The following is a 23531-nucleotide window of genomic DNA, read 5'->3' as shown; positions in this document are numbered from 1 at the left end:
TACATGGTTCCCGGGGTTATTGAAAACCTGGAAATTCCAAGGAATTTTCTAATTATGCTCAACTTTAAAATACTAATATTTAAAACTACATTTTAACATTTTCTAAGGGGGTTTTTATGTGCAAAACTCAATGGCACAAAGCTCTCTATTATATTACATGTGATTTTCTTTTTGGATGGCTAAATATAAAATACAGTATATCAGCTAAATTGCTCTTTGTGAGGGCAATCTTTATTAAATTAAAAAAAAAACTAAAAAAGTCACAGATGCCTGGAAAAGGCATGGAAATCCTTTGGATCAAAAGATCTTCATTTTATATCTTAAACCGTTACTTCACAAAAACATTCTTCACTTTTGTCTTAAACCCTTGATTCATACTACATCCACTCTGCCTAAAAATAAAATGGCAGGTTTAGCAGGGCAGTGATTCATTCCCACCTCCTAAGAATCCCTGAATAATTAAAAATCCATAAATGAAGTGCCAGTGTGATCGAGCGTGTTATACATTATAAAGAACATTCTCTTGTCTCACGGTTTACCCGTGTCTATGAAGAGAAACCCGGCCATGTGATGCGAAAACTGCCGACAGCATCCTGAATCAGGATCATAAATAATGTAGGAGCATCAGCAGGTCCCAGTGGGAGCTTATATTGCATTGCTCTGAGTCTTGCTAATGATAGTGAGAGACAGAGAGAGAGAAAGCAAAGCAGAGAGAGATCTGAGCGTGTCCCGGAGCAGTCGGAAAACTCACACTGAGAAAGACCTGCAGCCAATCCTTGCTTCTGTGAGGTTTATGGGACACGGGAGCAAAGCGAAGTGAGTGGGACAACATGGATGTGGGAAGGACAGACTGACTGTTTGTTCTGCTTGTCTCTGTGGCTGATCCCCCTCTCTCTCTCTCTCTCTCTCTCTCTCTCTCTCTCTCTCTCTCTCTCTCTCTCTCTCTCTCTCTCTCTCTCTCTCTCCCTCTCTCACGGAGTAAAGGAAGGCGGGACGTACAGGAGAGAGAGAAAACACAGGGGCTGATAAGTAGGGTCCAGTTTGTCTCCATCTCTCTCTCCGTCAGCTCTCTCTTTCAGCATGGAGCCCAACAGCCCCAAGAAAATACAGTTTGCCGTTCCACTCTTCCAGAGCCAGTTGGATCCCCAAGCGGCCGAGCATGTAAGTAGAGAGAGGCTCTTTTATTGCATTGTGCCTAATGGAGACTGGCCTGCATTGCTCTTTGGCTCCCTTGAGACGGTCTTGAAGCATCAGATCTGTGCAGATTGATGCCAAAATCAGTTTTATGATATGATGTCATGCATAGTGGGATTGTAGTGCTTGGTAAATATGTAATTTTTTAGTGCACAGAACAGTAATGCGTCAAACAAATAGTGTTTTGCATGCACTTTAGTGTGAGGAAGAAATTAAATATTTACTCTTTGCTTTTACATTTCAACACTTCATGCCAAAATAGTTTTTGTCTCATTAAAAATGACAACGGTAATGCAATAAATGTGAATTTGGTGGTAAAGGGAAACCGTGCATCATAAACAAAATGTAACTGTGGTTGCATGCAGCAGACTAGATTTTTGTTGTGTTCCAGCTAGTAGAGCTGTTCATTGATGCATCCGGATCCAGCAGAGAGGCTGCATGTCTGGCAGTAAAAGTGTTTGATGTTGGTGCTGTTGCTGACAGTGTGATAACAGGAAAGTGCTGGGCTGATTTTATGATGATGCCGGTATGTCCAATCAGTGGCACTCTCTCTTGTGCTGAGTAAGTTCTCCATCAGTAAAGGCGGCATTCGCTCTTGCTTCTTAAGACTTTTTTTCTTTTAAAATGAACCTGGACCAATGCAGGTTCAAGGCTCAGTGATTTTATGTGCTGGTGCAATCAGGCTAGTAGTAGTTCAGATTTTTCAGTCAAAATTGTTTTGACTCAAAATTTGATATAAGCCTTGTGACAACTGGCCCTGGTCTCCCCTATATTATTAATTTGCATAAATCTTTTTCTCAGGAACCAACATACCAAAAATCAACACATGCTGGATAAACATTTGGCAAGCTTATTGGCTTTTCCTGGAAACTGACCAGTTTTGATTTGCTTTCAATCTATCTGCATCCAAGACGCTTGGAATAGTCGTTTTCAATAAGCTATTTACCAAGTTAAAAAACGTTACCTTGGAGACACCACCAGCATTTGCGACATCCAGTAAGATCATGGGAAACTTGTGGTCATGCAGCCAGTGAGTTGTCTGGGGCTTGAAAACAGTTGTACATGATCAACAAATGTTGATGATGCCCGGTAGGTCAAGTGACGGCTCCTGAATCTCTCTCACACTCTGAGTAATTCTTGTTTAGCGATATTTAAAACACATGGATGGAGAACGACATTGTTGAGTGTGAGCTCATGCTGTTTCACGTGTTGAGACAGCATGTTGTGAGGCTAAATGTGATCTAAACCCAGCAGCGTTCTTCAGGGAATTGATTATATTGACCCCAGTGAATCACCCAACAAATGCTGGTGTCCGGACACATGGGGTAAATCAGTCAGCATGAACATTTTACACCCATGTGCCATCTGTTATTGTCAGCTAACACTTACAAAAGTACTAAAAGTATCATGTAATACTACAACTGGATAGAGATGACTCTAAATCCTATTTGGATGAGCCATGTTCAAAGTTGTCATATAACCTGGATCACAGACAAACCTCCTCTCTGAAAAGGTGACAGATCATGTTTCTTTAAGTAACATTTTGAGGTGGCCTACATGTGAAATGAACTATATAAGCGGAAGAATTGCTCTTTATATCCTTATTAAATAATGTGATTTGGTACCTTAGCTGGTTTGCTAGTTTATTAACTGTTTTAGAAGGCATTTTCCAGCTGGTCAGGCTGGGGGACCAGCTTAAACCACCTAAGATCAGAAAACCAGCTTAGGCTTAGGGTTTTTTTTCCCCAGCAGGATGCTGCATAATATTAAACTAAAAAGCCACTCAAGGCTGTGTATCACAGTGATTTTACCATAGTTGAAGGGGTTTTAGACACTTCTAAGAATCCCTCTTATTCATATAGTACCTCCACTTTTGTGAATTATAATATTATTATAAAATGTATTTCTTTCTCTCTTCAGATTCGCAAGCGCAGACCAACTCCAGCCACATTGGTCATCTACAATGAGCCCAGTGCATCAGGTAAGAGCCTTAAACCATTAAACATGTTGCATGCTTGTTTACATTCACTGAAAGAGCTGGTTCAACCTACAGTATATGGACTGTTGGGTTGTAGCAAACAAAGCCCTATTGAACTACTATTGAAGCCCTTGTGCAACCTAAATGCATCTAATTTAAGATAAGAATCTACAGTGAACGGTCTGCCTCTCATTAAGCAGAACCTTTAGGGTAAAGTTCCCAGTATTCACTCATTGTACAGATCTCAAACTCTATATGTTTGCTTTGATTATTCAGCATCCCTAATGCATTAGGGCTAGAACTCATGACTGCTCTCAAAAACAAACCAGAGTTGGTGTATTTGAGCATCATTTGGCGGTGTTTTTCAAGGTTTGGTTGCTGTAAGGGTTCAGCTGTGAAGTATTCCTTTTGAATTTCTGCCTTTGTTTACATAAAGCCGTGGGTTTCTGTATTGTTATGAAAATAGGCCCTCTCCAATTCTCATGTACAATCATTATATGATATTGCGGGAGGAAATGTGCTCTTCTGGTTTAAAGGACAATATGATAGGTCTGGCGAGGTCATTTCACGTCGGAGCGTCTGTAATCTAGCCTTGGGTCGGAACAGGACAACACGCTGAGAATGTGGCAATGGTCAACAGGCTATCAGCACAAACAACCCACCTATGGCGTCAGCATATGCGAACGGCCAGTCTGTGTAGACCGTTGAGCCGTAGCTCTGTCATCTTTTTCAAGCGTTGTCTCTTCATGGGTCAACTTTCAGTTTAACCTTAACGTAGAACGATAGGGCTTATCTATGAGGGGAGTTCAGGGTTGCTTGGGAAATGGCTGGGATGTATTTTGCTGAGATTCAATTATACCTACACTTAGCATGTGCTTCTGCAAATGACCCTTTATAGAAGCCCGTTCTCACCTCAGAGTAAATAAAAAAGGAATTGTGATTTTATATCTTACATTTTGACTTTACATCTCACAATATGACTATACAAAATTGACTAGAACTATAGTTGACAATGTGACGTAATATCTACCAATTGTGACTCTACCCCCCAGTTTCACAGACAAGGCTTGAGTCTAGTCCCAAATTGCATGTTTGAGCCATTTTAACTGAAAGCAACTTGCATTGACATATCATAAAATATGTCAGTGCCATTGTTTTGTCTCAAGATGCACACCAGTAATGTTTTTTTTTTTTTAAAGGGACGTTTATAAAAGCTACCTAAATGCCCTAAATGCCCTAAGGCCTAATCCTGGCTTAGTGTAAGCCCTGTCTGTCTTAGTGTAAGCCTGTCATCTCACAATGCGACTTTATATTTTACAATTGTATATCTTACAATATGACAATATTTCTCAATATGACTTTATTATGTCCAAATGATCTTATGCCACAATGTGACTAAATCTCAAAATGTGACTTTATATCTCACTATAGTGACTATATATCTCACAATATGACTTTATATTCTCACAATTGTGACTTTAAATCTCACAATGTGTCTTTATATCATACCATTTATGCCTTTATGTCTCACAATAGATAATTTATACATCACAGACTTTATTATATCCAAATTTGATCTTATATGTCCAGATGTAACTTTAAATCTCAAAATATGACTTTATATCTCACAATAGTGACTATATACCTCACAATATGACTTTATATCTCACAGTTGTGACATTTAATCTCACAATATGGCCATAAATCTCAAAAGATGACTTTATGTCTAATGTAACATTAGACCTAAATATCACAATGTTAATTTATATCTCATAATATGACTTTAAATCTCACAATATGACTTTATATCTCACAATGGTGACAATTAGGACTTTAAATCTTACAATGTGATCTAAAATCTTTCAAGATGACTTTATATCTCACAATGTGACCTTAAATCTCACAAGGTGACTTTGTCTAGTAATGTAACCTTAAATCTCACAATATGACTTATATCTACCAATAGTGACTTTATATCTCACAAATGACTTCATATCTTCAAATGTGATTTTATATGCCACAATGTGACTTTATGTCTCACAATATGGCTTTAAATCTCTATGTTACGCCCTTATTAGGGAGAAACAATGAAGGAGGAGGAAACGGTTGACGGCGGTTACAATACTCTTTTATTTCCACATTCTTAATTACAACGACTGTCTCTCAAGTTCTCGCAATACGCCGCAACGCCGATCAACATCTCGGTCCTGGCCAGGGATCGATGTGACAGAATGGAACGCTCAATGAGGACGCCAAACAGGACACTTTTAATGACAGGCACACCTGTGCACCGGTGCACCCAATCCACCTGATTGCCTCAGCTCCGCAGCACACCTGTAGGAGGAGCAAAACACACCCAAACACGGCAAAGACGACAATACACAATATACAGCCGTGACACTCTACCAACTGTGAGTTTTTATCTCTCAATTGTATCTCACAAAAACAATAATTTTCAACAATTTGGAAAACCACAACCACAATTCTGAGTCAGAAACTGGCTTCAATGGGTAACATACTGCAGCTGTTCCTCAAGACTTGCATGGAACATTCTTGAAGTCTTTATGAGGACTTTTGCCATCAAACTTACATTATGCTGACAAAGTTCATATGTTTTCCACATGGAAGCAGAATCAATAAAGTTTTCTACTTGAGGGAAATACCAACACACTAGCGTCATCTGTAAACATGGTAACCTCGACCCTAATCCCACTCAACAGCCCACATGAGAAAGCGTTTTTTTGGCACTGTAAATGTGGAGAAATCATTCTAGAGTCCAAACAAATGTTGCCTTCGAGTCATGTCATAACGATCATGTTCACGATTTGAGTGCCACCACAATGTTTTTACTTGGGAAAATAAAGAGTGATGGCTAATAGGGATTGCTCATAATTAAGTTTTAATTGTAAGACTGTATAATTTACTTTGTTTATATTTTGATAAACAGTAATAAAGCTTGACAGAAAGCACATTTAGCCGTGTTTATGAGGCGCCAGGCTTGTGGGACAAAACTTCCCATAATTCTCTGTGGCTGCATGAAAATGATAAAATACACAGATAAATCATAATTTCTACACCTAATGCACATCCTTTGATCTCCAGTGTTGCATTAGCGCTAAAAAAGCTTCCTGTGCCAGTCAACTGAAAAGAGAGAAAGAAATATGAAATTGCTCAATGCCTACAATTTATTCCGACCGAAAATCTATAACACATCACATCATAATTATTCCAAGTTTGAAAATTGGAACTTCCCAGAAACACTTGAAGGCAGAAAAACATATTTTCATTTTGTGACAGTGAATCTTTTGAATGCTATGGGTACTTTGAGATCAGACATGAGTGATTGTTGAGAACTGCAAAACAAATCAAGTTATGTATCTGTTCAGATAGTTTCAAATGAATCTGTCCTGCTTCTTCCACTTCCTCAATGAGTGATTTTGTTGATAAATAATGGTAAATTTAGCATTCACTTAATTGAATGAATAAATTGATATCACAGGATGGTTTCAAATTAATTTCCAGCTCTATCAATTATATTGTCACCTCAGAGTGTTTGCATATTTTGCATATCACAAATGTATTAAATCCAGATTCTGATAGTTTTTTTTTTTACAATATGACAATATTTCTCAATATGTCCAAATGATCTTATGCCACAATGTGACTAAATCTCAAATTGTGACTTTATATCTCACAATAGTGAATATATATCTCACAATATGACTTTATATTCTCACAATTGTGACTTTAAATCTCACAATGTGTCTTTATATCATGCCATTTATGCCTTTATGTCTCACAATAGTTACTTTATACCTCACAATATGACTTTATATCTCACAGTTGTGACATTAAATCTCACAATATGGCTTTAAATCTCAAGGTGACTTTATGTCTAATCACAAATGTATTAAATCCAGATTCTGATTGTTCTTATATATTTTATTTGGACCTGTTCAATCATACTTTAAATGATTCATTTGAAACTATTTGAACAGATACATAAACTTGATTTGTTAGTTGACATGATTGTGACAGAAAATATAAGCACACTTACTTTAAATGAAATATATAACTCACTAGAGTCTGTGTGATGTTGTTGAAATCATAGCCAGTAAAAATGGAAAGATGACATTTAATCTTGCCTGATTTTTAAATAAATATCTGCCATTGTTTACAAAAGGTAGAGACAAAGCTGTGAAACATTTTAAATCTATTTTTATTTTTTATTATATAATTTTTTTATATGCATAATGTATTGGTTTGAGGTTATTTTAGGGGTGGTGAGTAATAGTTTAATGTAATAATTTTGATCAAATAAAATAAAATTGTTTGTGTGTGTGTGTGTGTGTGCGTGTGTGGTAAAGCTGTGACATGTTTTGTCCTGTGTCGTAAGAATCAGTGATATATAATCTCAAACATCCAGTGTCTTCACAAGTTGTTCAATATCAGTGAATAAACATAGCGATGATCCACTTCATCCGAGCGCTGTGGACTCTTGTCTGGAAACTCACAGAGATCATATGTGCCCATACTCCTGTGTTTGACTTGGCAGAGTTGACTGGTTTTCATGATAAAGCTAAACCAAACCCTCCCGCTGGAGCCAGCATTGCCATCTGCCAGTTCTGCTTGAGAAGAAGGCCTTTTTATGAGCTCACAAGCTTCCCTTGACTAAGACCGTTTATTCTCTGCCTTCGCTCGCCAGGTCTTACTCAACAGAGATGACATGCTCTCCAGCAAAGCCATTCAAACCTGACAAATGACTGGGAAATGCTGTTAATTTCAGAGCTGTTTGTTTTCCCTGATTGATGCAGATTGATGACTGGGTAGTTGTTGTCGAGTTGCGGTTGTGATTTTGGATGTAGATCGCAGGGGCGTGTAGAAGAGGTGGGACGCACAGAGCTGCATTCACAAAACAAGAACCTCTTTGTTTGGCTGGCATTTCTTCCTCTGATCCAAAACACTTGGAATCGGTCCCTAATAAAGAACGTTTCTGAAGCTTTAAGAACTTGCGTCACACGAGCGCCGCTTGTCATTAAACTGGGCAACGTCAACTGCGAACAGAAGATGAAGTTGAAAAGTGGCTTGGCTTGTTATTGCGGTTAGAGTGGTAATTTGGTGCAGAACCTGTGCCTATGGCAGGGACGTTTTGTACGATTCGTGTTTTTAACAAGGTCCTCGTGTGTGGAGCCAGTGGGTCCATAAAAGAAGAAAGCTCTTCTGGCTACTGTGGTTCACTGTGTACCTCTGTTTCCACTTAACATCAGGTCTGAAGTCATAATTCAGACTTCATTTAGGGGCTTAAGTGGCTATTAGGTCAGGGAATAAAGATGTTCAGTGGCTTTAAGAGAAATCAGGGGCTTTTAAAGTCTTCTTTCCCCCTTAAACAAGTGGAACGCCAGTCCTGTTGATGGTGCATACGCTCCTCACAGTACATAATAGCTTTCATTGTATGAATGTACGATACAAAACAGACTACATTCACAACTAATTAGTGTTAAAAACATAGTGCCCCCCAAAACATATCTGAATATCATTCAAATTAAATGGCATTAACGAACAAATTATTTTGTCGGAACTAATTTCACTTTTTTTAAATCATGTAACTTTTAATCACACTGTAAATCATGTTGATCAAGCAATATTTCTATTGTTTTTATTGCTAAAAAGTCCTATATTTCTTCAATATAAATGCAACTTTGGTGTTTTAAATCTAATAACATTTGTAAATATTTTAATGTGACTTCTTCGAAAGTTTGGTATCAGTATGTTTGTTTGTTTTTTGAAGAAATTAATATTTTTATTCATTCATAATTTTTCTTGAGCACCATATCAGCATATTAGAATGATTTATGAAGTATCATATGAGACTGAAGACTGGAGTAATGATGCTGAAAATTCAGCTTTGCAATCATAGAAATAAATGACATTTTAAAATATATTAAAATTCACATCTTTTTTTTTTATTGTATTTTTCTTTCAAAAACATTGCAAAGATATGTAATGTTATATCAGGATGTTTTCATCTGAACACTTTTTTCTGCGTGCGCAATAATATCTGTGAACAAAATCATAAGGAATAATTTGACGTTTTTGGTTCATTGAAGCTGCAGCAATAACAACCTTCCAGTGAATATCAGATTGCGAATGTTCCAGATCCTCACTGCATAATATGCAAATTAAGAAAGGTTTATAAGGACACTCCAGTTTTCATAAAATCATTCGGAGCCCACAGACCACTAAAGAATCAGTTTGTTTCCTCAAGTCATCCATATACGCTTTGAGAGCATGCATGAAACTGTAAGTTGCCCTGAAAGAAATATAATGACCATGGAAGATTAAATTGGTCTTTCAAGTCCTGAATTTGAACAAATATCCCCACTTTTCAACATCTGAAATAATGTATAAGCCCCACTTAGTGCAGTCAGGGAAAGAAATGGGTCGGCCTCCTAAAAGCAGTCTGCATTATGAAAAAGAAACTTGGGAGTGGAATCTAAAATCTAATTTTGTTAGTCGCCTAACGTATTCCATTCTTGGATCAAATAAGACTTAACTGCATGGTCTAAATTTGGCTTTACCCCTAGTGTCCTTTAACAGAATTTGTGGACATATAAATTTAGAATAAATGAAGCACAGATTGTTTCCATCATGTAACATATTACATTGTAAATGAGAATAGTATGTTGTACTAACAAATGCTTATTTAGTGTTGTACACTTACTGTACACGTGAGTTCAAGTAACTAAATCATTTCCAGTGCAATATATTATGTGTGTTTTCCAAACAACAAATTTTGAGCTAACTAATGTAACATTTCCTGCAACTTGGTATTTCTCGGTTGTATTTACTTGAACAACAATTGGATTTACTTGTTAAAACCATGCAAACCGATTGCCTTTTGCAAGAACATGTTAGTAACTTAAGAGATTCAAACATCCATAACAAATAAATGAAAAAAAAAGTTCCATTTATCACATACAATTATACACACAGAGACAGTTCAAAGGTAATGTTTTTCATGTTCATGTTTTTATGGTTCTTCTATCTACACCAACTGACGTTGCACATTTGCTATTATTATGAATTACACCAGCAATGTATTAGAACTATGTTTAAACAAATCAAAAACAGAATATAATTTAGTGTGTGCTTCTTGTAAACAGTGGAGGTAGCAGTAGGAGGAGCTTAAGTATGGCACAGGGTTGGTCACCACAAGTTGGCATTGGTTTACATAATTATTTTCAAAAAGTCACTTTAGTTTTAGGTTTTTTTTTTGTTCTGTCCCAAGTCAAGCATCACTCTTTGGATGAACTTGGAAGTGTAGCAGCAATCCAAATATGGCATATGACAGCCCAAACAAAAGGCAAATTGCTTGAGGTAGGCTCTGGAGATTGTCCAAAACTTCCCCCAACAATGATGACAGTAGACTCTGGGTCAGGGTAGAGAAGATTAGAAGAGAGATGTGCATCTTCTTCTAACGTCAGCACCCCAACAGATACTTGTGCCCAGACTTCATCAATATCAGACGCCTGTATAAACCAAACAACAACATTACAACAGGGAAATGTGGATAGACGTGATCAGTTGTCACAGTGTTATCTGTACTGCCTTTCAGCCATGCTCACTGAAGGGTTAGTTCACTCAAAAATGAAATTTGTCATTAATTACTGACCCTCATGACTTTCATTCATCTTCAGAACTCAAATAAAGATATTTTTTAATGAAATCTGGAGGGAAAAAAACATAATTTGTGTTCTGAAAATGAAATATTTATGGGTTTGGAATGACATGAGGGAGAGTAAATTACAATGTTCATTTTTGGGTGAACTATCCATTAATATTTTTTAATTAAGACGAAGATGAAGATGTTTCTTCATCTTGACTCATCAAAAATATGAAAAGTCAAGTAATTAAATGACTTTTTTGGAAGATCACATGACCTAGGCTGGTGGCTTACACTGAACTGTCACATTCTGTGTGCAGCCCATGCCCATTTTTGTGCCACGCTCACAAGGATTTAATCTCTCAGTAATATACCAGCAAATACAAGCAACTTTTCCCCACTACTCTGTGTGATTCTTTAAGGTGCAACTATGAGAACTTACAGTACAAACCAGGTGTTGTAAAAGTTACTGGGGTTACCAAGCAAAACTGGCACAAAAGTTTTAACCTGAATATACTGTTTATTTCATATTTCTCTTTATGCAATTGCAATTGTTCGAAATTGTGTTTGACTTTTTTCTTTTCTTTTTTTTCAAAAATAAAATTTTGCATTGAAGAAAAGTAGATTTTTGTTTGTATATAATTCTTAGAAAGAAAATCAGAAAGGGCGAAAATCGCTATCGGCAGGTCATACTTACAAAAAAAATTGCAATCGGTGCGTCTCTACTTATTATTAATAATGTTGAAAACAATTTTGCTGCTTAATCTTTTTGTGGAAACTGTGATACATTTTTTCGGGATTATTTTTTTTATTTTTTTTAAAGAAAGGCATTTATTTGAAATATAAATTCTTTGTAACATTTTAAATGTCTTTTCTGTTACCTTTGATCATTTTATTTCATCCTTGCTAAAAAAAAAAAAAAAAAACTCTCATTAGAGTATTAGACTGTTAGGTTAGTGTTCAGGTTAGTAGAATAAGTTGACATTTACTTGCAAAGTTACTTAGTAATGTCGAACCTGAACCATCAAACCAGTGTTACCAAAAATCGTACTGACCCCAAACTTTGGAACTGTTAAAAATAAAAGGTTCCAAAAGGGGTATTTCACAGTGGTGCCATATAAGAACCTTTTTTGTGTCATTGAAGAAACTTTCAGTGAACAATTCTTAAAAGAACGACTGTTTTCTAAGTGTAAAGAACGTTTTAATAAATGAAAGAACCTTTTTCCACCGTAAAGAACCTTTAAATAAATGGAAAGGTTCCGTGGATTTTAAAGGTTCTTCGTGGAACCATAGAGTAGATGCCAATAAAGAACTCTATTTTTGATAATGTAGTGTCTTTTTTCTCTCTTTGGAGTGCTATGTTACTTTTTAGCTACGTTTTCTGCATCTATAAAGCACTGAAAACAGTAAGTCCCTGTGTTGATTTTTCCCCCTTCAGGAGATGACAAGCAGACTACAGGAAATCAAACAGAGGTGAGTACTCTAAAGCAATAACAGGGAACCCAGCACTTAACACGAGCATTAGATTTGATCTTCCTCACTCACACCGTATCAGACATCACACGCTATTTCTTTTCAGCCGTCTTAGTGGACGTGGTGGTAATGTAAGCTAAGCCTCCGGGTTCTTCTCTGCACAGCTCTCTATGCTAAGATGCTCAGCTTTCCTGCGAGATGGATGGAGTTCTGATGCAGTTGTCATTGATTACCTGCTGGAGCAAAGCTCCTGAAATAGAGTCTGTGTGAAATCAGATCCCCTCTCTCACGCTGTGCTTTTCCACTGTCCACGCCAGGCCCAGAGTGCCCAGCTGTCTCCAGCCCAGAGGAAACAGAGCGTCTACACGCCACCGACCATGAGAGGTACCATATACACCATCTGCATAATATGTGACGTTTCAGGTTCTTACGTAACCATACACCATCTGAGTCATTCCTGTTATGCAGTACCTTTTGAGCTCTTAAAAAATGTATGTGCTTGTGTCAGAATTTACGGTACTATTTTTATAAAGGGATACACCAGACGTTTAGAAAAAAGGCCTTAAACTTTTTAATTATAACTTGATTATATTTATACAATTGCTAGAAAATTAATATAATAAACAGTCTCATTGATGATTGAGAGTTAGCTAAACTTTCATATTTTTCTACACCGTTAATAATATTGATATCATCATGCTCAAGTCAAACAAACCATTTCATATTTATAATAAAAATAAATAACTGTTACTGTAAAAAATAATAAATATTTATACAGCTGTATACAGTTCATAATATGCCAGGGTTATTATAGTTAACTGATACTAAATCTAAAACCTTAAAAAAGAAAAAAAATACGTTTTTCTTAATATTTAATTTTATTTCAGGTAATTGCAAAGGCAAAAATGCACATTTTTATTTAATTTAACTACAATAACTAAAATTGAAATAAAAAAATTTAAACAAAATGATTACAATTTTAAATAAAATTTAAATGAAAACAGAAAATATAAAAATAAAAACTATTCGAAATATATATCAATTTGACTAAAATAACACTGTGATATGCAGAAATGTACATTAGCCTTCTGCTTATTTTATTGTAATATTTTTTCATTATTACTTTTATTCTTCGTCCTATTTATTTAATTATTTGTGTGTGTGTGTGTGTGTGTGTGTGTGCTTGTTTATATGATTTATAGGGACACAAATGTGTATAATGACATGGGTATTACACTGTTATTACACCATTTATTTTTTGTTATAAGGATTTTACAAAAGATTAACAGGACGGAAAGTGATTCTGATGACAGTACACAGGAAAAATCTATAAACTGATTATCAATTAAAAATAACAACATCAGCTCAAAATTTAGAGAACATTGTGTAAAATGAACTTAATTATTAAGCAATTTCAATCTTTTTAAAAAAGACTATATTAATGCAATAAATGTACTGCATAGTAGGAATGATCTGTCTATGCCATCTGTGTTTGATCCACAGTACACTTACTTACTCAGCCATGCCATCTTCTCCATTAACATTCACACTACACATATTTCACCGATGGAGGCGGTGACTTGCATCCAATGACCCACACATGCAGCCCACTCAACAGACTGCTCACACTGCTCGTGCTTATGGATCAGTCGCTAATATTAACACAGTTCCTCCGCTCTCAACCACACACACTCCCAGAGGTCTGACAGCATAGTGAATATGCGTCTCTTTTGTAGCATGTGTTTTTTCCAGCATGATTTGAGAATAATTCAAAGAGCGTCTTGAGCTTCACTGGAAGCAATGACATCTGAGAGTCACAATTTTACAAACATAATTATTTGATGAGTGGCCTAGAAATAGTGCAGTGTTTAAAATTTAAAAAAAATCTATAAAAAATACATATATTCAGGTTTAAATTAGATTCTAAATCCCAGATTTTCAGTGTGGTCTCAGACTTTTCAACTATACTACATAATGATATATAATAGGATATAATAAAACAGTAAACTGCATTTGACCATCCATAGTTCTTCATTAAAAAGCATTTTCAATCATAAAATGTTTCCAAGCTTAATTCAAAGTAAAGATTTTAGTTTTTTGCACAGTTTAATACATCTAGTTAACAGCTTTTCAGATTTAAGTTTATTTAAATTTTTGACTGTTTAGGTATTTTTTAATCAAATAGCTAGAGATCCATTTTGTGTTTGCTCTTTCCTGATTTTCAGCTGCAATGATTTTATGGTAACACTTTGCAATAAGGTCTCATTTGTTAACATTAATGCATTATTAGCTAACATAAACTAACAATGAACAATGTGTGTTTTACAGCATTTATTAATCTTTGAGAATGTTAAAGGGATAGTTCACCCAAAAACTGCTGGACCAAATTCTGTCATTGTTACTCACCCTCATATTGTTCCAAGTCCCTCCACTGACAGCTACGCAACTACCACTTTGATGCTTCAAAACGTTCATAAAGAGATCATAAAACTAATCCATATGAATTGAGCAGTTTAGTCCACATTTTCTGAACAGACTCGATCTCTTTATATGATGAACTGATTGAATGTAGGCTTTTATTCACATTTAAACATTCATCAACACACACATCAGTTTTGGTTAACAGAAGCTCAAGCATGTTCGCTTGACGTGCGAGAACCAATGAGGTTCATTCTCGTGTTACGCAGCACGTTTGAGCTTCTGGAAGAACCAATGAGGTTCATTCTTGTGTTACGCAGCACGTTTGAGCTTCTGTAAGAGCCAATGAGGTTCATTCTCGTGTTACGCAGCACGTTTGAGCTTCTGGAAGAACCAATGAGGTTCATTCTCGTGTTACACAGCACGTTTGAGCTTCTGGAAGAACCAATGAGGTTCATTCTCGTGTTACACAGCACGTTTGAGCTTCTGTAAGAGCCAATGAGGTTCATTCTTGTGTTACACAGCACGTTTGAGCTTCTGTAAGAACCAATGAGGTTCATTCTCGTGTTACGCAGCACGTTTGAGCTTCTGTAAGAACCAATGATGTTCATTCTCGTGTTACACAGCACGTTTGAGCTTCTGGAAGAACCAATGAGGTTCATTCTCGTGTGTTACGAAGCATGTTTGAGCTTCTGTAAGAACCAATGAGGTTCATTCTCGTGTTACACAGCACGTTTGAGCTTCTGGAAGAACCAATGAGGTTCATTCTCGTGTGTTACGAAGCATGTTTGAGCTTCTGTAAGAACCAATGAGGTTCATTCTCGTGTTACACAGCACGTTTGAGCTTCTGTCAGAACCAATGAGGTTCATTCTCGTGTTACACAGCACGTTTGAGCTTCTGTCAGAACCAATGAGGTTCATTCTCGTGTTACACAGCACGTTTGAGCTTCTGTAAGAGCCAATGAGGTTCATTCTTGTGTTACACAGCACGTTTGAGCTTCTGTAAGAACCAATGAGGTTCATTCTCGTGTTACGCAGCACGTTTGAGCTTCTGTAAGAACCAATGATGTTCATTCTCGTGTTACACAGCACGTTTGAGCTTCTGTAAGAGCCAATGAGGTTCATTCTTGTGTTACACAGCACGTTTGAGCTTCTGTAAGAACCAATGAGGTTTGTTCAGTTGAGCTTCTGTTTATGTGCGCTGATCAATGTTTATATATGAATAAAAGCCTAAATTCAATCTGTTCATTACATTCAGTGATCGTGTATCTTTAGAAAATTTGGACTAAACCGCTCGATTCGTATCGATTCATTTTACAATTTCTTTATGAACTTTTTGAAGCGTCAAAGTTTCAGTTGCGTCAGTGCCCCAAAGATGAATGAAAGTCTTACGGTACATTCACACGGGGCGTCAGCGTCAACGCTTGACTGAAGGCGTGGCTGAAGTTTGGCACTGACGCCATGGTCATAGCAGCGTCAGCCAATGAAATTAGACAGGAACTCAACAACAAGCTTCATTGCCGTGATTGGCTGCCGCCTGGCTACTGTATTTGCATAGAGCGATCCTGATTGGCTGACGCTTCCGTCTGCGGCGCTTCACTGGCATTGCTCGCGGCAGAAGTTGAAAAATTCTCAACTTCTGCCGCGAGCAACGCCAGTGAAGCGCCGCCGACGGATCCACAATTCTTTTCGGCAACGCTTGACGTCACCCATTTAAAGTCAATGGGAAGCGTTGACGCTGACGCCCCGTGTGAACGTACCGTTACAGGTTTGGAACGACATGAGGGTGAGTAATTAATGACAGAATTTTCATTTTTGGGTAAACTAAACCTTTAATGAATAAAAATACTCTTGTTTATTGTTAGTTCATGTTAAGTGCCCCATTATGCTATTTTAAATGTGTTCTGGAGGTGTCCTACAAGCTCTCCAAGATCGAAAAACACTTGAATTTCTAATAATATACACTGCAGCATCACCGCTTCTCTCACAATGTCGATAAAGTATTCAGTCTACCGCTCCTTTCTACTCTGCTCTGATTGGTCAAATGGCCCAGTCTGTTGTGATTGGTCTACCGCTTATAGCGCATGTCACGAAATGTCAATTACCATACCTGAATTTCAGCTCCGGATCTTCCTTAGCACTTGATACACAGTGATACGAACAATGACGATGGCGTCTGTTTTACCGTATCAATTTGAGACGAGAATTTGAGTCCTCATCATTTGGAAGTGCATGCAAAGTGGATTCGCTTTCGCAGTGCAGAAAACGGTGTCTTCTTAACATGTTAATAACACGAAACAAACTCTTCCAGGCCTCGGTTACAACTACAGTATTTGAGGGCGAGTCAAAGTAGACATTGTTCAGAGGCATGCCAATGAAGACCATAGACTGGCATTATGCAAATTTGTTACAAATCTACGGTTTGTGCAGGAAGTAAGACTGGAATTCAGGCAGTTCAGAATCAGTTCTTTCCTTTGGGAGACAATAACTTACTTTGTCGTGTACTTTGTTTTTAGAAACTTTACGGACCTTTTACATTCAGCTCTATTACACACTACATGAAAGGTCAAATCTGAAAAAGCATAATAGGGGTGCTTTAAATAATGTAGTTAACTAATGTTAGCAAATTAATCCTTATTGTAAAGTGATATCGACTTTATTTATGATTTATTTGTTGAGTTTATGCAGTATTTTAGTAAGCCAACAACTGTGAATCGAAGATTGAGACAATTCTAGATGTCATTCCTTTAACTTTGCAGTGTGTATGTAGCCACTGTTTCTCTTTTCTTGTGGGGTTTCCGCTCCAGTGAAAATGTATCATCTTTCTTTTTCTCTTTTTTTTTTTATCAGTGCACATGCAATATTATGAATGGAGTATTTATTTTAATTCTTGTTTTAATGTCTTTTTGTCCAATTAATGGGGCAGTATAGAGCAGAAAATGACCCGAGCAGGATTCAAACTCACGTTGTCTGCACATAAGTGCCACCATGCAACATGATGAAGCATGTGCACTGCCCGTCAAGCCACGTTTGCGACAAAGTAGAGGTTTTAAGACAATGAGATGGGGGAGGGAGAGTGGTGAAGTCCGCCTCGCTGACTCATGGACAAGGCCATTTCCTGGCATGGACGTGCTAAATTCACATTAGCTTGAGCTATTGATTGGAGTGGGGGGAGGAGAGAGAGATACATCATTCTAGAGAGATGGCCTCAAATGGACAGCCTGGCAGAGCAGTTTTGAATGAACACTCAGCATCCTTTGGGTCGGTGCAGGGCAGAAACAGCTAAAGCAATCTGATTTGCGGAGATGCCAAGGTTGCTCGCTCTGCTGGTGTGGGCTTATAGTTGTGGTTCATTGGTGTCAAAACCTCATTTGTGTAAGTAGGGATCTTCTATCTGTCCATTAGCCAGAGATTGGGAAAAGTTTGGGGAAGATTGCTTTGAATAGTGACAAAATCCATTAAAGTGGAGAGCTTGAACTCCTTCCAGGGTAAAATTGCTGAGTGTATACTGTACGTAGTGCAGTGGTCTTGATTGCAGAACTTGATTGCATTTTTCCCATACGTTTTCTCCATAGGGATTTCAAAATAATCTTCAATTAACAGAGCCATGAATTAAACAAACCAGCTCTGTGTAAATCATTATATTACAAACTTTAAATTGAAGCAAAAAAAACAAAAAAGTATTCAGAAATTTTCTCTGTTTTTAAAATTGTAAAAATCTAATAATTCCAATTATGTTTATTTCCAGATTTAAATTAGATTATGAATATATATATATATATATTTCAACTACATTTAAAACAATTTTTTTATCGCCAAATTCCTGTTGAAGAATAACATACTATTTGTATGTCATTCTTCAACAGGAATTCTGCAGTGAAATATAGTTTTGTTAAGTGCAGTCTGTGGATTTTTAATCAAATTTAATTATACTGAAAAACTTCAAAGCTAATGGTACGTCTGTGTCAAGTGATATTTTTGTTAGTATTAAAATCTTGAGGTTAAAATAAATGGTATTTTTTTCTGCTGTAACTGGACTGTTGCGCTCTATTAGGTCATAGTTCTTCTATTTAGTTCGTTTATTATTTAGGAATTGCTGTTTTGCAGCTTGATTTTATTTTATTTTGCTTTTTCAAGGTTTTGATTAGGGTAGATTCTTTCTTAAACAAGGAAACATTGTTAAAACATTTTTAACACTTTGGTAAATTATGTCATTGTCTTTCGTACAATGAGTGTGTTGTATAAATGAGAACTGTAAGCGTTAGGCATCAACATCATCATCAGGTTTGCAGATGAAACCTTCTGGAAGCTCTTAAGATGCTTTCAGACCTGCTTCATGAGAGATATCAGCTTACAGTGCATTAGCTCTCTATTCTGATACGTCAATAAGAAATACTGTGCTGTTGATAAAAAACTAGGGCTGGGCGATATATTGAGAATGTATTATTTTATTTTGCGTATTTGCATTGATTTTGCTGGTGATATAAAATGAAGCAACACTGTGAACATCATGCTAATTTTAATGAGATTTTATAAGTTACCTGAAGAGCTTGCCATTAGACTAATTATTCAATCTTTCATTGTCTCGCGGCTTGCTAATATACACAAAACTGCATTAAAGCTAGCAGGTTTGATTCATTCAACTGAGTTCAATTTTAATGAATCGAGTCAAAACAATTCGCTTGTGTCACTCAGACATTTAAATATATGTATATGTATTAATAAAATAGTAAAATTATGTGTAGGTAAATTCCTGATTTTTTTTCTATATTGCCCAGCCCTATGCCCAACTGATGAAACAAGCCTATTGTACTGTTTTTAAAAGTGAATATAAATACGTTTAATGTATAAACACTCTCCTTTAAGTTTAAACGTTTTGGTTTGAGATATACATAGCATGCACACATCTCGTAAGCCATTCATTTTCAATTTCATAGCCGACCGTTGAGTGTACTTTGATTGATGTCATACATTTGGATGGGGTTCAGAGGTGTCACATCGCACGCCTGTGCTGATAGCCTGTGTCCACTGTGTGGCGCTGTGCTGTGTGTCCTGTGTTGAGTGCAGAGCTGCAGCTGGTGGTGGAGCAGCACTTTCAGAGGCAGGAGCAGCAGGAGGCGGGGCTCTCTGACAGCCCAGACACGCCCAGTCCAATCACAGCACAGCATTTTGCCAACGAAGCTCAGTGGGCCAATCACAACAGCTCAGAGCCCAATGGCAATGAGTCTTTTGTCAGTACTGAGGGGCAGCCAGGCAGCAGTGGGGCCGGGGGTAAGTCCAGAACAAAAACTGGGAAGGGACAAGGTTAAATCTCAGGGTCAAATAAATAAATCATTATGGAGGACCAAAGTACGTTAAATTAAACAATGAAACCAATTAAATTAATCAAAAAAATGAATGGTTCAATCAATGTTATTATTCTTAAAGATGTTAACTACTGTCAAAAACTACTGAATGTAATTAATAATTGTGAAAAATATTTTATTATTATGAAAAATCTCTCGTACCGAAAGTGCATGATTCATCCATACAGGTGTCATTCAGAAATTAGCCTTTTATTTTTAAATGATTTAAATGCAGTTTTAGTTTTGTATAAGTGGATAAACATGTTTTAACAATAATTGTGTTTTTATGAAATATTGCAAAATAAATGTGTACATTTAATTATTTAGATATTTAATTGTCAAACATTAATTATTGATTGTATCATTACAAAATAAATTGACATTTATTTGTATTTATTTAATTATTTATTTATTTATTATTTAATTTCCAGTGCTTTTACCCTCCATAAACAATCTCTTGGTGCACGAGCATGTAGTAGAAAAGCTGATTGCTTGGACGGAAGATCTGCTGGACTTTACTGACAAGACTTTTTTTTTTTTTTTTTGTCTCTGTCTCTCCTCCACTTTCTTTTAAAATCCTCATTCTTTTTTCTATTATAATTTTCAACATTATTATTATTATTATCCATTGTTTTGTATATTCATATGCAGGAGACACAGCAGACACCTCAGGAAGTGAGCAGAAAAACTTGAGCAGTCCTTCAGCTGTCTCTCGATAGCCATAATAATGTACCTGGCACACCGTAGACCCGTCCCAAACATTTACTGTCCCCTCCACTCTTTGGAATAAGAAGACATGTTTTCTCTAAATACATGCATTGTACTTTCTCAGCTCTTTCTAAGTTCCCTTCCAGTGATGACTTCCTTTAATTCGTTTTATTTGTGTCAAATGTAATGCTTGTTCTTCACTTTGAAATCTGTACTGAAATGATCTGACCTGTTTGGTTTTCTATTTGATAAAATGGCATTTGAAATATTTCCAATATGTATATCTGTGGCACCAGAAATACGGGCAGCATATTTTGGCACTGTCAGATAAGTTGTAACAATTTCTTTATGGGTATTGGTTCACTTGTAAAGTAGAGACAATGAAATAAAAAAGAATTTTGGAGCTTGAAATAAAAAAACAAGGAATGATGTAAATAATTTTGAGTAAGTGCTGTTTATCTGATGTTACTGTCATTTTGGTTCTTCATCTCCACCTCTAAATTGTCTCATTCTCAGATGTGTAAATGAAGGCTGAATTTGTTATTTGTACTATACAATATGTAATGAGGCTTTAAGGTGAAGTATGTCATTTCTGTGCAAACTAGTAGCAGATAGTGTGGAAAGAGAAGAAAAAGAATGACTGTAAGAATGAAATTCCTGCATTTGAGTGATAAAGGTGTCACCTGTTTTTTACTTAAGAATAGGGCTATGGTGCGTAACAGTCAGGTACCGGAAGTAAAAACTGGAAAAATGAATTTGAATAACTTATAACTGCTGTGAGATACGATGTGATTTGCTGCTGTTGATGCCGGAAGCCCATATTTATTTCAACTTATTTTTAAAATAATCGTGTTTAACAGCTGAATTTGTGGTGAAAAACTACATTACCCATGATGCTGTACTAAAAATACATACGCTAAACATGTCAAAAGAGCTCTATAGCTCCGCCCACTCCCATGAATAACTGTGAATGACGTGATTAAATCGTTTATCTCTCAAAATACATATATGCATATTTTGCAATAAACTTAAAATATATTGTTTATATATATATAGTTGTCTATTTCTCCATCGTTTTTTTATTTGATTATGCTGTTCGCAATGCTTCATGGGATTGTAGTTCTTTCCCTAACTAAAGCCGTTAGGTACACATTCTTGTACATTTGTATTTTTGTCGATTTTCATATACTTTATAAAGTTTGTAATGTTGTGATTTACCTTGAAGGCTAGCTTGGCCTGGTTATAACGCTTTAACAAAGGCTCTTTTTTTTTTTTAAATCCCTATGGAGAAATGAATGGAAAAATTACTTCCGGAACCAACGCCTTTGAAAAAGTGGGCGGGCACTGTTGCACTCTATTCAAAATTTGATACATCTGTTGTGAGATTTGATTGCTGACTTGAAATATCTTATTGAAATTGATATTATTAATATGTATCTTGAGTGACCGGAAATTTTGGTCCTTCCCCAGTGAAGTAGATATGAGTGGTATAACTTTATATTTATTTTCTAATGTGCAGGTGCATTACAAAGATGGTCAATGCAATATGTGTTTGAAGCTTGTGATTAGCCTGTTTCTGCAGTTCTGTTTGCTCAAAAATGACACGCACTTTAAGAAAAGAGCTTATTGTAACCTCCTAACTGTAAATATTCTATTGCATCGAGATGATCGCTATCAAACTTTGACCTAGACTTTAGTCAACTGGATCTAAAGAGGTAAGTCAGGTCACACTGGGACTGCTGCATGCTGGGACTCATGCTGTGTTCGTCCTGCAGGTAGAGAGCACAGCGATAGCCAACAAGAGGAAAGAGAGAGTCATCCTCCTCCGAGACTCTCTCAGAAACACCTGGACACACTGTCAGAGGAACCCGGAGACCTGTCACCACGACGCAAAGACACACCGTACCAGCACCAGCCACCATTCGGCCCTGGTAGGACCAGATCATAAGCACATCAAATATGGAAATGTGACGGAAAAGCTTTCAGTGCGATTTGCAGATTATGTTGATTTGTTGTTTGTTGGTCCTGGAACAGCATTGCTATCAACCAATCAAATTTCAGGGTTATGTTTTGGGTTAAGGTCTGTTTACATGATATTCTTTGTTCCATTTACTTCCATTCATTTACATATGAACGCTTGGTGAGCTTGATTCTGAGCATTCAGAAAATAGAAGCTTAACCAAAAGAAAATCCAATGCCACATCCACTCAGCAGCAGAATATGATTGACACGTCAACTTTGAAAACACTTTGATGTTTCATTTAGTCACTGCCAGTGTGGTTAAAGTTAATAGTCAATCTATAGCGCGAGAACAGAAGGAGATTGGCATCGGTTTGTTCAGGCCTATGATTCAAATACTGTATGTAAGCTGCTGTGTGATGGATTAAGAGTCACATCTGTTATGAAAAGGTATAAGCTGACGCTTGCTCAAATCTCTTCACAGGGGTAAAGGTGCTGAAAAAACAAACAGACCCGTCTTCACTTTTCCAGGAGGAAGAGGAGAACAATGGAGAACGGAAAGACTGTCAGACAGAGTAAAAATGGCTGAATGATGAGGAAGTGACATCATTTATAATATCCTTTTGGAGCCGTTTTTTTTTTTAACTTGCTTATATGTAATTTTTTTTTTTTTTTTTAATGATTAAAATGGTTTGAAAGTAAATTTCATCTTGCAGGTGTTGACAATTAATATAGTCATGCCACTCCAAAATACTGTTCAATCCAAAACGTGGTGTCAAAACGCTGAGACTTT

The 23531-nt window shown here is 36.6% G+C and overlaps 1 protein-coding gene across 2 annotated transcripts; it reads left to right on the top strand.

Annotated features, from left to right (window-relative positions):
- The first annotated feature begins 681 nt into the window (after positions 1-681).
- ppp1r1c (protein phosphatase 1, regulatory (inhibitor) subunit 1C) lies at positions 682-23434 on the top strand. Of its 2 annotated transcripts, none has more exons than XM_084421988.1 (7): positions 682-816; positions 985-1161; positions 3115-3175; positions 12274-12308; positions 12626-12692; positions 19794-19997; positions 20723-21211. In XM_084421988.1, the coding sequence occupies exons 2-7, from the start codon at positions 1081-1083 to the stop codon at positions 20788-20790; spliced, it is 516 nt and encodes a 171-aa protein (XP_084278114.1). In that variant the 5' UTR covers positions 682-816; positions 985-1080; the 3' UTR covers positions 20791-21211. The 2 variants fall into 2 exon arrangements, with proteins under 2 accessions (XP_084278114.1, XP_084278115.1); XM_084421989.1 differs by lacking the exons at positions 19794-19997; positions 20723-21211 and adding exons at positions 22555-22710; positions 23223-23434 and having other exon boundaries at positions 704-816.
- The last annotated feature ends 97 nt before the right edge of the window (positions 23435-23531 follow it).

Source organism: Rutilus rutilus (genome assembly GCF_951802725.1).
Source record: "Rutilus rutilus genome assembly, chromosome: 10".
Lineage (NCBI taxonomy): Eukaryota > Metazoa > Chordata > Actinopteri > Cypriniformes > Leuciscidae > Rutilus > Rutilus rutilus.
Note: the sequence above shows the minus strand (reverse complement) of the source record. Positions and strands in the feature narration are given on the sequence as shown.

Bases quoted from the DNA above. Each gene is read 5' to 3' on its own strand.
- ppp1r1c (XM_084421988.1), top strand. From the start codon at position 1,081: ATGGAGCCCAACAGCCCCAAGAAAATACAGTTTGCCGTTCCACTCTTC. The intron at 3,176-12,273 runs GTAAGAGCCTTA...TTCCCCCTTCAG, and splicing joins CAATGAGCCCAGTGCATCAG to GAGATGACAAGCAGACTACA. The intron at 12,693-19,793 runs GTACCATATACA...TGTTGAGTGCAG, and splicing joins CACGCCACCGACCATGAGAG to AGCTGCAGCTGGTGGTGGAG.